Source organism: Crocodylus siamensis, chromosome 4 (assembly GCF_052110815.1).
Source record: "Crocodylus siamensis isolate JL-2025a chromosome 4, ASM5211081v1, whole genome shotgun sequence".
Lineage (NCBI taxonomy): Eukaryota > Metazoa > Chordata > Crocodylia > Crocodylidae > Crocodylus > Crocodylus siamensis.
Window position 1 is genome coordinate 56,328,373 of NC_143398.1, and position 17,018 is coordinate 56,345,390.

The 17,018-nt window shown below is 39.7% G+C and overlaps 1 protein-coding gene across 3 annotated transcripts in view; it reads left to right on the forward strand.

Annotated features, from left to right (window-relative positions):
* The window catches only part of PPHLN1 (periphilin 1), a 125,132-nt gene that overhangs the window by 39,077 nt on the left and 69,037 nt on the right, over positions 1-17,018 (forward strand). For all 3 annotated transcript variants that reach the window (XM_090042347.1, XM_090042346.1, XM_090042345.1), the window contains exons 6-7: positions 9,216-9,472; positions 12,236-12,318. In XM_090042347.1, the coding sequence (XP_089898473.1) occupies positions 9,216-9,472; positions 12,236-12,318 (340 nt within the window). The remainder of the gene's footprint in view (positions 1-9,215; positions 9,473-12,235; positions 12,319-17,018) is intronic.

Genomic DNA, 17,018 nt, shown 5'->3' on the forward strand with positions numbered 1-17,018 from the left:
GGAAATTGATGCGCTCCAGCAGCTTTCCGCACCGTGTGTATCAGAATTCCTGGATCTCCCTGCGCTAAAAAATGGTGGCGGGGTGCTTTGAGAGAAACTTATTTGATGAGCTTCAGTTTAAAGTGTTGTGCTGCCATTTTGTCCATTCAGGGATGCTGATGCATGTGATGCACAGGTGTTTTTAATTAGTATGGCTTGCTAATTGAAGTGCCCAGCACCTCATTCTAAAGCACATGTAAAAATGCCCACAATCTGTGGATATGTCTGGGAGGTGAGAGTTGGAATGGGAAAAAGAGCTTATCGTGTTTAAAATAAATAAAGGCAAAACTTTAGGTTCCACTGGTAAATTTTAAATGCTATTTTTTTTTCATTTAGAAGTAAAATGGTGAAGCCAAACTTGCCTCTCTGGTCACACTAGAAATGGTGTTAGTTTGATAACCTAGCAAGCCAAAATGAAGTTTTTTAGATTTTCCTCTTATTTCTTTTCTATAACTTTTAGCTAAATTAGCACAAGTATTTCCCAGGTAAGGGTCAGGATTTCATTAACAGGGCTGCTGAAGTACAATGGTAGCTGTGTGTGTTTAGGCTTCGAAGAAACTGCCATTTGCTATAGTTAGCTAGAGAGAGTTGGGGTTGCCTATGAATTTGCATACCTGATTCACAACAGACAGTTCTTTATTAGTATATGTCCTTTGTGCAGATATTAATCACTTTAAGAACTATGATCTTACATTTGTACTTTGGCATATGTAAATTTTTGTTTTACAGGTAGGCCCTATCTATGCTAGCTAGGTAAACTATCTTAACACCTTTCTAAGAAGAATTTTTTTTTTTAAAATACTTCCTAAAAAGAAGAAAATCATGTATGCTTTAATGATGCTGAAAATCTAATTAAACTGGGGAAGTACAGAAATTAAAATGTTTGGCTGCAGGTGAGTTGGTTAAATCTCAGCACATTTTATTAAGTACAAGTAGCAATATATGACTTACCTTTGAAATGCTTTTTAACAAATCCTTTATGGTTTATTTTGGTGTTGTTTAAAGCCTTTTAGAGAGAGCTTTGGAAAAATTTGAAATGGTTAGGTTAATAAATGTATGCCTGTAAACATTGCATATGTTGGCTAATACTAAAGACTTTCCTTTCTTTCATTTTATTAGTGTATATATTTAGATAATATGTGTTTTGACTAAAGATTAATTGAGTTATAATAAGCTGACAAGCACTGAAAGTGAAATGAAAGGTCTTTCATTTCTATTGTGCACTGTCTTTTCAGGCAGCCAATATGAAGCTCACTGAGTTTTGTGTGGAAACTTGGCAGTACCAGGTACACAGTTGTTGAGGGATACTGCCTTACTTCCCCATCTCTTGCTTCCTACATTGATTCAATAGATTTTTAAACAAAAATATGCCTTTAAAAAACTTGTGAGAGGCATTTCTGTGTAACTTATGGTATTCTACTACCTGCCTACTATTCTTGATTGAAACATAGGACTAGAAGGAACCTCTCAGGCCATGAATTCTGGTTCTCTGCATTTGCAGGCAACTTTTTATCAAAAAAGGTCAACAATAATATCAACACTGGCCTCTCATTGCACACCACACTGACAAAGTACCCATGTTCCAGTGTTCAGAGGAAGGAAAAAAGAGATCCTACTGATCTCACCTAAGGGCAGATAGTTTTCCAATGCCATATCTGGCAGTCGGTATGACTAAGAGTGTATGAACAAGACCTACTGGCCTGCCACATATAAGGTTTCTCTGTATTGTTATGAGGAATAGAACACTCAGGCTAATCTCCTGTCTGCAAATGTGGCTAATGACCAGTGCTTCAGTAGTAGATAACAGAATCCCAATGCTAAATAGTGTATTCAAAGGAGGTGTAGGGGTTTGTTCTGGCCACAGCAGCTGAACCGCAGGAGCCAAGAAGCAAAGTATTATTAAACAAGCAACCTAGAGAGACATCTGTTTTGTTTTCAGCCCCCTCTTGGGGATACCAAATACATGATGGTGCATATCATGTTATTATCATTACTTCTGCAGCCATACCCCTATCATGTCTTTTCCATAAATTTATCAAGCTCCATGTTAAAGCAATTCAGGTTCCTTGGCTATTTGCTCCTGAATTGTTTGGCCAACCATTCCAGAACCTCACTCCTCAAATGGCTTGAAACCCTCTTTTTATTTCCAGTCAATATTATTTGTAACTAGTTTGCATCCATTTGATCCTGTACCAATATTTTCCTTTTACTTAAATAGCTCTTCTCCTTTCCTGATGCTCACTTCCTGAATGTATTTATAAAGAGCGATCATGTCCCTTCTCAACCTTCATTTTGCTAAGCTAAACAAGCCAACCCTCTTAATCTCCTCTCATTCCCTTAATGATCCTAATAACCCTTCTCTGCACCTGTTCTTGTTTGAATTCATATGACTAAATGCCAGATTTCTTTATGCACAGTGCTTCCCTCTTCACAGCACTAAAAATGGAAAATAACCTAAAGCTATATCACAGGGTAGCTTTCTTTATCTTCTTCCTAGTATTTTGGCTTTTGTGAATTGTCTGAAGTAGGTCTAAGAAGTGGACAGTTTCTCTCTTGCGTTCTGCAATAGGTTCAGAAGAGACTGATCTGAAGGCTCTCTGGAGTTCTGACATGAAAAAATTTACTTTCATGTGTAAACTTGAAGTTGAAAAATTACAAGGATGAGAGGATTGAACATGTGATATGACCTCTAATTAGAATGTATTTAGGCCCCAGTTTAATGCCTTTTGGCTAGGTACAGATTGTCAAAAAGCCTGAGCCTGAATCAATTCAATCATTGCAGGTTAGCCTAACTGCTTAGATTGACCCAATAAGCAAATGAACATTCACTTTTGATTCTGGAAATACAACCACATGCCTGCAGTGGCCCAGGCCAAAAGCTAGGGTGTGCTAGGTGATGCCTCCCTGCTCAGCTAGATTACCATATGTATTTTAGAACTTATCAGACTTCTGACCCACAATAAAATAGTTGTTCCTAATCTTCTTTATGTAAATTAGGAAAACAAATCTAAAGCCATTCATAAGATTAAACTAAGTAGACCTATTAGAGAGAAATCTGTGTTAATCGGAAGTAGGGCAGGGTGGCACATTTATCTATGATCAGATGAATCATAGTATCTGATGAAGTAGATTGTAACTTGTGAAAGCTCATATCTCTCTGAATGAGTTAAGTCTAGAAGGTGTTGTCTTGCCCTGCCTTCTGCCTAGTACTATTAGGTTATCTTCTTTTCCAGCAAATATTTAGTGTCTGAGTTCAAATTATAGGGGTGTCAAATTCATCTGGTCTCATGGGAATGGAGCCAGACCTGTAGGCCAGAACAGACCCACAGACCAACCCTGCCCACATACTGGAACTAGCACCTGTGGCCAATCTGGGACTGTACCTTATGTGGTGCCTGCAGCAGCTTATTCTGGGACCCATGCTGCATGCAGTGCTTGCCCTGGACCAGCCAGAGTAGGCACTGTTTAGTATGTGTCCTGGACTAGGTGCTATATGCTCTGAATACCAGTAACGCATGTCTTGGAGCAGGTGCTACAGGTTCTGGGTCCAGCATATGCAGGAGGGGAGAGGGGGTCCTGGACTGAATCATGCAGGTGCCGCATGCAGCTCGTGTCCTGGGGCCTGGACAGGGCCAAGTCAGTGTGCAGGTAGTGCATGGATCAACTAGAGACTCTGGGGCAGTACCCAGGCCCAAGTGATGGGGTGCATATCTTTGACACCCTTGCTATAAGTGGTTGTCATCCATAAAGCACTGAAGGGCAGTTTTCATGAGAAGCCTGTCATTTGAACTCAATGTGTTCTGAGTTCAAATGAAGGCTAAAAACACCAGGTGCATTTTATTTATCCCTTCAATGGTATAATTCATTGCATTGTTTAGTGAGAGATAAATCAAGATGGAGTTGATTGGGATCTTAGGAAAAAGAAAGGATTATGATAAGTAAACTGTAGCTGGTGATTTACTGCAATATACATATTAGTCTGCACATGTTGTTTAAAGGGAGATTTACTGAGCTGTAGGAGAGGGACCAATTTATATCCAACACCCTCCCCTTCATGTTCTAAATTACAGGAAGGAGTGTTGTTGATTATTTAATACATTTTTGGGTGTTTTAAAATGGAAAATGTTTTGGGGAAACTTAACTTGGAAGGTATAGTGTTGATCTTTTGCATTTCATGTGTCAGCACTGCAAATTCACGCAATGTTTTGTTGATGACAGAGATACTTTTCCATCAAAGTAATCAGGAGTCTAGAAGGAAGTAAGACAGAAAGTAGGCTGGAAATTAGGAAACCGAATTAAAATATCATACCTTGTCTGCTTACATTAATGTGAATGTTATAACTTGTGCCTAAGAGAACAGGAAATAAGTTAATTGGGAAGTTGCCCAAGTACACTCCAGGCAGAGTTTGGAATCTAATCTACAGGGGTATGGGTTGTAGCTGTGTTGATCTAAGCACGTAGGCAGACAAGGTTCTTGGGGTAAATCTGACATATTTTATTAGACGAACTAAGATAGTTGGGAAAATTCTTTTTTGCAAGTTTTCAGGTATAAATACACTTTCAGACTGCTCATAGCAGATGTTTATCTGATGCCCTGGGTTTGGGGCATGCAGAGGAGGCATGACTTAAAGGGATGTGGTTCTCAGTACAGCACAAAGACATGACCTAAATGTACTCAACTGCTCTGTTTTACGGTGCGAGAATGCTCTTGTGTTCTATATGAACCATAGCTTTAATCCTCCATCCCTCTCGAAGCCAGTCATACAGGCTGCTGATAGACATGAAAAACTAAAAGCCATGCTTTACCAGAAGAGGCAGCGTGTTAATTTGACCCGGCTCTGCAGCGTCTGTGTTGATCAGACTCTTCAGCAGGGCTTTATGGTACTTGTAACTGATGCTGATTCAAGTAGCTGTTAGATAAAAGGGCCAAAACCCCCCGCTAATGCACCTGATCTATACAGATGTTGGACAAGCTGGGTCCTATTAACGTGATGCCTCTTCTGGACATGCTGTGGGCTCAACTCATCAGCATGCCAAATTTAAAGTAAAGCACCATTTTCTGGGGGGGTTTTATGTCTGTAAGCAGCCACTGTGCTAGATTTGTGATCACTAGTCCCTACTTGTTAACTTGGCATAGTATGGGCAATATTCTCCTGGGCTTAGCCCACAGAGCAAATAAAAGTTACTTTAGCTCATGTAATGGAGATGTGGGATGGTGTGTGATTGGAAGATTCAAAGCCTGCATTAGTTTTATCTGAGGTTTGGGAAAAGGGGTGGCAACAGCATGGGATGGATAGATGAAGATTGGAAGAAGTTCTGCACCAGTGGCATTTGAAGAGGTCCCCTGATGGCTGCCAACCGTCCTTCTAGGAGTGCAGAAGTCAACTTTATTTGTTCTGTGTTGAAATTTTGCCTCTAGTTATGGTGGCAATAATGGATAAATGAAGTAGCATTCAGGGCTAAGCTGTTCCTACAGCTACTCTTAATTAATATCAAATAAGAGGAAAATTATTTTGTTCAGTGTTAAAATTTCATAAGTGATCTGTCTCCAGGATTATCTGTGTATGTAGACTAGGTTACATGGAGATAAAATATGTTAATAAATGTTATTAAAATATTGCATTAAAAGTTATTTCTTCCCCTTAAAAAGTTTGCTTAGAATGTATTTTTCTAAATGTTTCCATGAATGTCAGGGCACATGCTATAGGAATGCAGTAGTTGGGGCTCTGCTAACATTTCCAAATAAACTTCTCTGTTTAAAGGGGTTTAATAACTTGCCCATAAAAATTTGCTTTGGGCAGTAATGTGGTATACAAGTCTGCCTGAAAGCTTGCACTTTATTTATTTAAAAAAATCAAAAGCTGTCTGTTTTTATACACTATTGAAATTTTCAACTGCCCAGAATAACCATTTAAATCTCTGAGTATGCCTGAGAAGCAGCTTTCTAATTCTTTTTCTTATAAGCATGATAATATAAACTTAGCCCCTATTTTAGCAGTGTATTCAAACATCCTTTAAAGACCATCCAGATAAATAATGCACTTTTAAAGCTTAGAAAATATGAAACTTCATATGGGACTGTATCTGGAAACACTGACAGTTTGTTAAATAGAATATCTGTTAAAATCACTTGCATAACTTCTCATTTTTAATACATATCCGCACACATTCACATTGTATATTTAATTAGATCTCCTGCTTTCTCAGGCTGTTATTTTTAAAATTAAACTATCAGAAATAACAATGGATGTTACTACAGATGTCGTTTTTCAGTCTGTTATACACAGTAAATTTGAGGATTTGTCTAATGAGGATATTTTTCGTGTTCTTAAATCAGTATAAACCACTAGATTTGTTGTCAATGTGTAAAAAGTTTGCACTTGGGAGCCAAACTAGTGTAAATCATATCTGTATAATGGGTTTAGCTCTAGTGCACTAACCTCACTGTGATGGCAAAAGTACAGAACGCCCCTTCCCCCACTCCTCCAAGTAGAGAATTCTTTAATTAAATACTTATTGCCCACTACCTGTACAGGAAGAGGCTCTTTTTCCTACAGCAGTGTAAATTATCTGTTGCTATACTGTGGTAAATCAGAGCATAGCTTCTGCACTGATCTTTGCATGTCACATATTTAATATTGACCTAAAACAAGGAAGGATAAAAGTGATAAAATAAGCTATAGCTCCCTCAAATGCTGTTTTTTTCTGTTATCCTCTGGCTCTGTAATACTGATAAAAGGAAGCTGTTCACATATCTTCACTGCAAATCCTAACCTATGATGTTAGGATGTTTCTGATCTATATTTAGTGGTGGTAGTTGTTAACTTTCAGACTGAATTTGTGCCTGGTTTTTGGGCTCACATATGCTTTAACAGAACTTGGATGTAATCACTGTGTTTTGTTTATAACCCAGAATATATCCGAAGCCTGCCTAGTGGAAAGTTTAGTTTATAGTAATCTTGTAATCATTACAGTTGAAAACAAAATTATTTTAATAAATGCTGTATATGTCAATGCCACTTAGAGACCATTTAATATGACAGACATTCTAGGCATCTTACATATAAAGGACTATATCATTAGATGTTATGAACCAGCATGTGGCACTGAAATCAGGAAAAGTATTTTATACTAGGTGAAAATCTAGCGTTAAGTTTTGCCATTGACATTAATGGATATAGGCTCAAAGTCCAAAATGAGATTTAACACAGCAAGAGATTACAGTTATCAGAATACTTGAGACAAATGGCTTTGGGTATTGAGGTTACATCAGTGAAAGACTGTGAACTGTGTTTTATGTACTGTATTGAGTCCTATTTTAGTTTGTTTATATTTAATTAAACTTGGATAGTATCCATAATGAGGGCCAGCATGAATGGAAGTGAATTTGAAGAAAAAAAATAAAATGTGAAATGATCATATGACTGCGGTATATTTGAAAATACTGTATGTTCTCACATATGTTCCCATATATAATATGCACCCTTTCCCCCTAAATCATCCCCTTCTAAATTGGGGTGTGTTTATTAAGTGGGAAGGCTATCCCTGTGATTGCTGTGCAGCTGCCAAGGTGGCTGTCTCATCTCTGGCTTAGCAAGCTGAAGGGACAGAGCCCTGTGGTTAACCCTTTTAAAACACTGGATATTGGCCGAGCACTATAGCTTGTGCTTGAAGCAGCAAGTAAGCTGCTGTTAGTGATATGATGAGAGTTGTGAGATGAAAACAACACTTTATTTACAGGAACTTGTATAAAGAACTACATACAGTAAAGAACTAATAGTCTTACTACTGCCTTTGCAAGAGTCTGGGGTCATAGCTTATATGACAGGCTAGGGACAGACATTCAAAAAGCCTGAGTCTGAATTGATTCAATCTTTGCAGATTAGTTTAACTTGGCTAGGCTGAACCAGTTTGTAACTGTACAGACATCCCTTCTGGACTGAAGTAATGCAGGCACATGCCTGCACTGGCTCAGGCTAGAAACTGGGGGGTGCTAGAACAGTGCTCCCTTCCCTTCTGAAGTACTGAGCTGCGGTGTGGGGGGGTGTGGCCAGGCCCCAGCAGGATTAGGGAGGGGTCAGCACTCCTCAGTGCTCCTCTGACTAGGTTTGGAGGTAGCAGGGAAGTTACACAGCCTTTGCTTACACGGTAGGGAGTTGCACAGCATTTATCAGGCCATTAGCAAAACAAAAGCCTCTCTCATTAGTTCAAGCTCTTCTTAAACAACTTTTTCCAAGGAAGGAATGGAGGGACATTACCAGCTATCTGTTGATTATCTTCAAAAAGCCCTAAGTGGACACTGTCCTGTCTGCCTTTGTTCTATCTGCCTTACACAGACACCTCTCAGCATTAGCTAGCATACCACATGCTGGCTATGGTCCATGCTGTGGGAGAGAGGGGGGAAGGATCCCTGCATGATGGGGCAGGGAGAAGCCAGGCAGACCCTGCAAATCTTTGCTGGAGCTCCAGTCAGGGAGCAGAGAGGTGGGGCCAGCTCTGCTGTGGTGCAGAGCCCTGTCCAGGGCAGCAAAGCAGCTGGGATGCTGGGGGTGTCTGGTTCATCTTAAACCAGGAAGGAGTCTGGGGCAGAAATTGCATAAACTGGTTTGAGCCAAATCAGTTAAGTCTGATACTACATTCAACGAAGTTTATTTCTATCTGGTTTCAGCCATTTTCAAACTGGTTTATGTGCACTGAACATCTGTTCTGTTACAGGTTTAAACTAGTTTCTGATCACTTAAATTGGTTTATATGTAATGTCTGTCCCCAGCCAAAAAGCAGGTCCTCATGGAAATATGTTGTTCCTGGTTTGGCAGGAAGCTTTTGCTGCTTGAACCAAGACTGTTTCTTGGGATGCCCCACTTCCTGTATGCTCTATCACACAGTCGGCTGCAGCTCTGGGAAAATCTTTTTTTTCTATATTCTGCTTTCCAAAAACAAGGAGTGTTTTATTTGGGGCTATATTGTATGTGAGAAAATATGATATTCTACTACTTGGATATCTTTTTTGTTTATTTTGCCTAAATTGCCTATTAATTTAAAAGTTCCCTTTTTTCTTCTTAATGGAGGCATGATAAGTTGCCTTTTTAACCTATTTATGAACTTCTAAATTTCTTTAGTGTCTGTAAGAAGAATAAAGAAAAGTTATTAATTTTATTTTTCTGTTACTTTCAAAGGGACATCAGGGATGGCTTCAGAAGAAAAAGCTTCTATGCTTCTCATTATATAAGAGAGAGATCCCCACATAAGAGGGACTCTCCTTTCTTCAGGGAATCGCCTGTGAACCGAAGAGATTCTCCACACAGCAGATCTGGGTCCAGTGTCAGCAGTAGGAGCTACTCCCCTGAAAGAAGCAAAGTCTATCCTTTCCACCAGTCCCAGCATAGCAGAAGTATGTCATCTTTACATAAAAGAAATATTTCTTCTCAGCAAGGTAATGCTGGATTAATGATGAAAACTGATTAGTGAGGTGAAATTGATTCCTTTATATAGGATCTTTCTCTTTATATTTTTTCCTTCTAGAATGAGGACACTAGAATTTTTATTGCAACAATATGTTGCTGCTGCTTTGCCATTGTGTTGCACAGCATTCTTGTGCTTCCCTTATGTATATTTGCTAATGTCTCTTGTGGGACTGCACAAGTGTTTGTTTTTTCACTAACAATACTAGGCTGGTTGTAGGCATCTCAGCTTTCATAGCTTTTCCATGTACAGCATATTTTCCATTAGCATCAAGTGCTTCTGTTGCTTCTTCCTGATGGTATTTTATTGGATCCCAATACAAGCAACTTTGCCATCAGCAGTACTTGTTGAAGATTTCTCCTTGTTTCTCCTTGTGACCAGGAAGAAAAGAGGAAAAAATAGGGGTGAACCATATACAAAGTATGTTATTTTTTAAATTTTAAAACAGTGAGATTATTTCTTAGAACTTTGTTAGTGTAATGTTTGTCCTTTAATTGTTCTTTACATTTCATCACATTTTGAGTCTTCAAATTTTGCTTCCCTCAAAGCAATGCAAAATCTTCCATCTAAAGCTAGATCATCCAATTTATGGCCTGATTTTCAAAGGTCAGAGAGGTGTTCCTTATCTGTTTAAAATGTTCTAAAGCTCCGTAAATAGTAAGCTTGCAAATCTCAATAGAGTAGAATCCATGTTTTCTTTCAAACTTTATTGCTTCCATTGTTTCTATAAATTATGTGGGTGTATACAGACATCTTTCCACAAGTACTTTCTAATGAAACTGCACAAACTCTTTTGTCTGCTTTTTGTTTCTTCTCCTGATTACCTCATCCAGATTCTTATTACCTGATCTTTATTTTAGGTGTTTTGGGATGCTAATCCCAAGGAATTTAATTAACTAAGGAATTACTTCATCCACCACTGAAATACAGACCATCTCTGAGGGAGGCTATAAAATTTGTAGGAAAACCCCAGAGCATTCTATAAGTTTAGGCAGATTTATTTGAACTTTGTCAGTATTTTGGAATAGCCACTTGTAATGATGTCTAATGCTGTCAGGCTAAATAGAAATTACAGAAAAATGCTGCATATTTTGAGACGTACTTTTCCAATTTATACAAAAATGCTGCATCCTTTTGTAATGTTCATTAATATACAATCAAATTGTATACCATAGTGTTGTCTCATTAAAATAGAAGTAACAAATTAGCCTGGTATGTAGTTCTGTAGTGCAGAAACTATTAGCCATAGTGAGATATCCACTCTTAAACCTGGATATAACGCCCTACACTAGTTTACACTCGATTACTCTATTTAAAATGGCTTGTGTCTTGAAAAATGTTATTTCTAAATATGCTTATTTTGGTAATTGAATTTTAAAATGGGTTACTTGATGAGTGAACAGGGTTTAAATACTGTTGATCAGAACAGTGTTCGAATATAATTTGATAGGAAAACCTTGCTTTGGAGAAATATGATGAAAGATCATGTCCTGTTAATACTTTAAAAATAAAGATAAAGGACCAGATCCTGTTGAGGGCTCAGGTAAATACCCAAAACAAAATGGCCAAACAGCAGTAGCTATATGAGGCTTACCCTGTTATGGGAGCATTGTGGGAAGCAAAAAGCTGTTCCACAGAAGCTTGGTTATGTGAGCCAGGATATATGGTTCACCCACATATGTATACATAATCATGACATCTGCATATAGTTCTTTATTCCTGTCAAACAAGTTCCAATTCCATTGTTTTTCTTGGATACTTGCTGTCTACTAGCATCACAGTTTATGATCTGGAAAATCTATGCTACTAAATTTTGTAATTGGTTTTATAAATGGTACTCCCCAAAACGTTGTTCCTTCCATTCCTTTGAATGAAAGACCAGGACCTGCTGCTTATATCTGTAGTAACCAGGAGACACAGCTTGTGAGGGGCCCTGACATGGAGGAAGAGTTAATACACTAACTTCTCCTTCCTCCAGAGCATATAAAGAATGACCAAGCACACTAACTATTGCAGTTAGCTTCCTTGGGGAGATAGGCCTGAGTCTGTGCATATATGGCTTTGCTGCTGACCCCGGACTACCACAAAGTAATAAGTTTTATCCTATTGCTTCTTCTGGCACCCCAACACCCAGCAGGCATACAGATGGTCAGACATGGAAAAGCTACTCTTGGACTTGTGGTTACAATAGTAACTTCTATTTGTACTGTTGTACCTTTGCTGACTTCAACATTCAGAATAAAATCTTAATACTACAAAGGATCTCTCCTGTCATATGGATTCCATGTGGGTGTATCCCATGCCTCCTAAGCTTGTCCTTCTGAAGTTTTCTTTTAGGTTCTGCGATCAGTGATCAGAGAAAGTGTTAGATTGAAAAGCTGTAGAATTCCTCATTTCACTTGTTACTTAGTTTTGTTACAGCAGTATAAAATTATATTGGCCTACCAACTCAAAACAATATAGTCTTCTAATGAAAAGCTGGAAATGAGAGAAAATATGCCTTCTTAAGTATATTATACTTACAAAATTCTGCCATCCATTGGTTCATCAAGCAGGTTATTTTATTTTTGATAAATTAAAGGAATATCACTAGATTATTGTCATCAGAGGGTGAGAAAATATTTTTCATTAACGGGCTACAGAATCTTCATTTACAGTTTTACAAGGCCAATGAATATGTATGTAGTGCAAAACTTTAACATTCAATTACTTTTTTTTTTTTTTTTTTTTTTAGGTAAAGAAAGGCCTTCAGGTCAGTCATTGAAAACATCAAGAGATGCATCCCCATCAGGTTCAACAGCAGTACCCTCTTCAAAGGTAAATGCCTTTAAATATTAGTCCCTAAAATGATTTTCAGACTCCTGTTTGCTTATTTGGCAAATGAAAGAGGCAATTTACCATTAAAAAAAAAACAAGCCCTTTCCATTTACCATATTTACTTGAATCCAAGATGACCCCAAATTTAGGATGACCACCCCAATTAGATTATACATTTGAAATATTTATAAATTTGCTATAATTTTCCAGGTATAGAATTTAATGATCAGAGAGCATCTTGAATGTGTGTGCCCTTCCTCCTATAGCAGGAAAAGCAGTGGCTGGTGGGGTTATGCAGCTCCTGCCCTACCTGTCACCTGCGCCTTCTCATCCCCTGCTCCCCACAGTCTCTGCCTCTTCGTCCTCATTCTACACGCTGTGCACCTCCCCACTGCTTCCCAGTTTCTTCCTTCAGTCTCTACTTCTCCCCTCCACTCCTTTGCATTCTTTGCTTCTTCTCCCCACCAGTCTCTGCCTCTCCCCCCTATTTGTCCCAGTCTGTGCCTCTTTCCCCATTCCCCAACCCCACTTCCCTCTTCCCCCAACCCTCCCTTACTATCAGATTCTACTCGGGCTCTGTTCCCTCCAGAAGCACAGCATGTAGAAGCCTTTGCCAGGCAACACGGCAGCATCAGCACTGCTGATTGGCCAGGCAGGGGACAGAAATCCACGTGCTCCATGGGAAGCTGTGTCTGACGGTAAGTGGGGAAAGGGGCCGGAGTGAGATCAGGAGCGGAAGTTGCAGAAGGGTGAGGGGGGTGGGGAGGGGTAGGTGGCTGCTGTGGGTCTCACTTGGACTCGGGTCTACAATTATAGCTACAGCAGCTGCCTGCCGCACCTCCATTTTGTACACAACTCTAAGACAAGGGGCTGTTTCCCCCATGCTGATTTTGTAGGAGAAACCTCGCCTTAGATTTGAGTAAATATGGTGTCTGCAGCAAACCCAGGAGTAAGAAACAGTGGTAATGAGAGAGGGTATGGGAAGCAGATCCATAAAGCTCTCGATGGGGAGAATCTCTATATACATAAAGGGCTTAGTCCATCTTTCTGTCCGTAACATTCTTGAGGGGTGTTTTTCCTTCTGGGATGTGGCTCTAGCCAGTGCTGTGTCAAGAACGCCTGTCAAGAATGACAGGGGTGTGTGTGTGTGGGGCAGGGGGGTTGCAGCTGGATGCAGAGCGGCAGCAGTACAGGGCGGTGGGTGGTGGTGTGCAAACTTCCCTTCCCTCACCCCCACACTCCTGGGAGGCGGTGGTAGCGCAGGATGGTGGCTGTCCGTTCCCACCCCCCCCATCCACAGTTATTCTTGATGGGCAGTTCACTAGTGGTAGTTATAATGTAGTACTTAAGAATAAAGGTCCACCGCTTTTTGCTTAATAGCTTTTTTCCCAGTTAAAGGTGATTTTAATGAAATGTTAAATGTTGTGATGACATTTAGGTTTTTATCAAATGTATCATTGGAAAACAGCCAATTACATGATTATGGTAATTAGTTGAACAGCTAACCTAATAAGCCCATAAGCCCTACAGTATTCAGTATTGTTCTGTCAGTTCTATAGCAGTAAAAACACTTTTGCAAAAAAAATCTAAGCATAAAAGCAGGCAGTTCTACAGTAAATGCATACATATTTTGAGAGCTGTATTAAGGGGAAACATAGACACAATATGATATATTGTTCCTAATGTATAGAGTCTTATAGAAGATGGTATTCCTCCCCTCCCCTTTCCCCCAGGTAGTGCACAGTTTCTTATGTTACTTTCTTAAGGGGAAAAAAAGTCTTTTAGAACTCTGAACACTCCAAACATGTAAATATTGAATGAAAGAATAGAACTTTTGTAGGCGTGAAAGATACTGTTAATTGGGAGGGCTTTCAGGTTTTTGCACCATTATGTCGTTCTTAATATTTAACACTTAAGTAGCTCTTTTTGTTAAACTAGTCTCCCAACATTAATTTTTAACACATTTTACTGGGAAGAGATTGCTGTTCACTTCATTTTGGAGGCAGGGCATCCAGCATACAGGCTTTTACACATACATTCTTTGCACAGGTTTAGCCCAAATCAGTTTTACTTTATGGAGCCACTTCAAATCAGTTTCTAGCTGTTTTACATAACTTAGTTAAATACATTTACAAACTGCTAAAAGAAAATTTCTATTGGAAGTTAAAACATGGCATAAGACAGTGAATGGAATGAAATTCAGAAGCTAAGGCTAATGCTTCAACACTAATAGATGGAACTGCATTTCTACTTTCTAAGCAACATTTGATATATCTTTCTTATTTTATCAGAAAGTTTTACATGATTTGCATATTTATTTTTCTTTGGGTATTACCTGTATGTAGATTTACTTAGGAGTATTGTTTAACTATGGATTTCTAAACATCTCCCAAAGCAAACTCATACACACTTTCACAGAGCACAAAAGAAAGGGATAGATGAAAAGAATGGGAGATAATGACCACAGCAATGCAGGGAAGAAATTGGTTAATATTGTCAACCTGAGCTGGAGTTGCAGGTTGCAGATGGGGATCAGGATTCCTTGCCCAACCTAAATTTTGGTGATTGGTTTGGCCCCGGAAGAGGAGGTAGAGTAGGTCAAGTACCACATGAAAGGAAGAAAATTTCTCCATAGCTGCAGATGCATGAGATTTTACAGGCGCATACTATGCGGTTCAAAGTGTTTACCTCCATACCCCAATACGAAGATTGCAAATGCTTGAATCCATATGTCATGCATGCAGTTTGTCGATCCAAGAACTTCCTAGTCTATGGCCTTGTGCTTTCCATATGCTTATATTCAGTTCTGAAGCAATTCATGTTCTTTACCTCAATCACTTTTCCAAAACTTTACTTTTCTGATGGGCAGAAATCTTCTAATTTCTTATCTGAATTTCATAAAATCAGAGAGGTAGGGAGGGCTGTAAGGGACTTCAAGAGGTCATATAGTCCAATGCCCTGCTTAAGCCAAGATCAACTCTATCCAAATCACAAATCCATTGTCTAACCCCTTAGCAAAATTACACAGTCAACCCTTACACAACACAAGACATAACACCCTAATCTTCCACAGGTAAAGCAGGGGGATCATGGCAGCCAACATGCTGCTGTTATTTGTTTAAATTCACTAGACATTTAATCTTGTGCTGTTACTATTTTTTAGCCTGTAAAGCTCTTCTCCCTCCTTAATATTCATGTCCCAAATGCATTTTAAAAATAAATGTCTTTAACAAGTTATTTTGAAACTAGGCTGGAAGAATAGCTAGGGCTGATCCTTGTTGTTCATATTGCGCCAGAAGCCCAGTCATGAACCCAGGACCCCTTGGTTAGGGTGGATTGATATAAATGGAAGATTTAAATAATTTATCTTAATCAGCTAACCTTTTTGTACTTCAGTTCTTTTCTAAAATGCTTGTGTAACCCATATGCATTGTTTTATTAGTATAGAGATGGGGAAATAGTTGAGAAAACTGGTTTCTATCTCTTTGCTTCTCTGTGAAAACATGCAAGGAGACAGCAAATATAGTTTACTTGAAGTATTCAGAACTACAAGCAAGTGCTGTTAATTACTGGGTAGCGTTTCTTCCATGAACTGGAGAGAGTGAGTTTTCATCATGGCGTCATGCATATTCAAAATTATAACACTGAGCTCAGCTAGGGAGATGCAAAGACTGTGGACCACCTATGTAGGCTGAGTGGATAAACTTAATATAAATATACAAGATGCTTTCTTCTGCAGTCAGGGACTGGCTCTTAATGCCAATGATGACTTAGTCAGTCTCCTTGTCCTGGTAGCAGAGCTCCTGAATCTCCCACAGAAGGAAGCTCTTGATACAATACTTGACCTATTCTACAATACTCATAAAAAGTATAAAAGTTAGATTTTATTTCCCTCCGATTCTTCCTTTACTTGGAAAAATATGTAGTATTTTTGACAGACCCTGATGGATTTAGAATACTTATTTTTATTTAAATATAGCGTGGCAGGGCACCTTTGGGTGCCTGCCACTTTAAGGGCAGAGGCAGGCAGCTACCCAGGTGCCTGATGAGCGTTAGGCAGCCATTTTGAACAAGGCATATAAAGGCTGCAGTTGCTGCAGCCAGGAGAGGCAGAATCATCGCCTAGGTGAGCTGCAGCAGGAACAACCTTGGAGGTAAGGGCAAGAGCTTATGGGGATGGTTTAGAGGCTCCTGGTCCTGGGCATGACCTAAAAATGCACCATGCTGGGGAAGGGAGGCCTGGTGGGCTCGTAGTGGCGCGGGAGTTCCCAGGAAATGCCGGGCCAGTTACCTCTCTGGTGAAAGGTGATGACCTTAACCCCAGCTCCCATCTTCAGGTGGGTTTTGGAAGCAGCTGGGGAAGTAGTGGGGGCGAGGTATGCCCATGTGTAGGTGCTTGACCCTAGCAAGGATACAGATCCTGGAGACCCCAGAGGGGGTAGTGTGGAAAGCATTGGGAAGCCCCACACAGAGTAGGCCTGAAGGACAGCCCAAAGACCAGCCGAGTGAGAAGTTGTGCCCGGTGAGAGGCTTGGGGCAGAATTAGCCCAGGGTTTGGCACAAGGCCGGACCACGTAGAGTAGGGGAACTCGCAGGAACCAAAGGGGCTGCGTGGCAAGGCCAGTATGAGAGTAGCGAAGCCTGATGGCCCAAGAGGGGCCGCTCAAGGAGAAGCAGGAAAGTGGAGTGTGTCTTGGTAA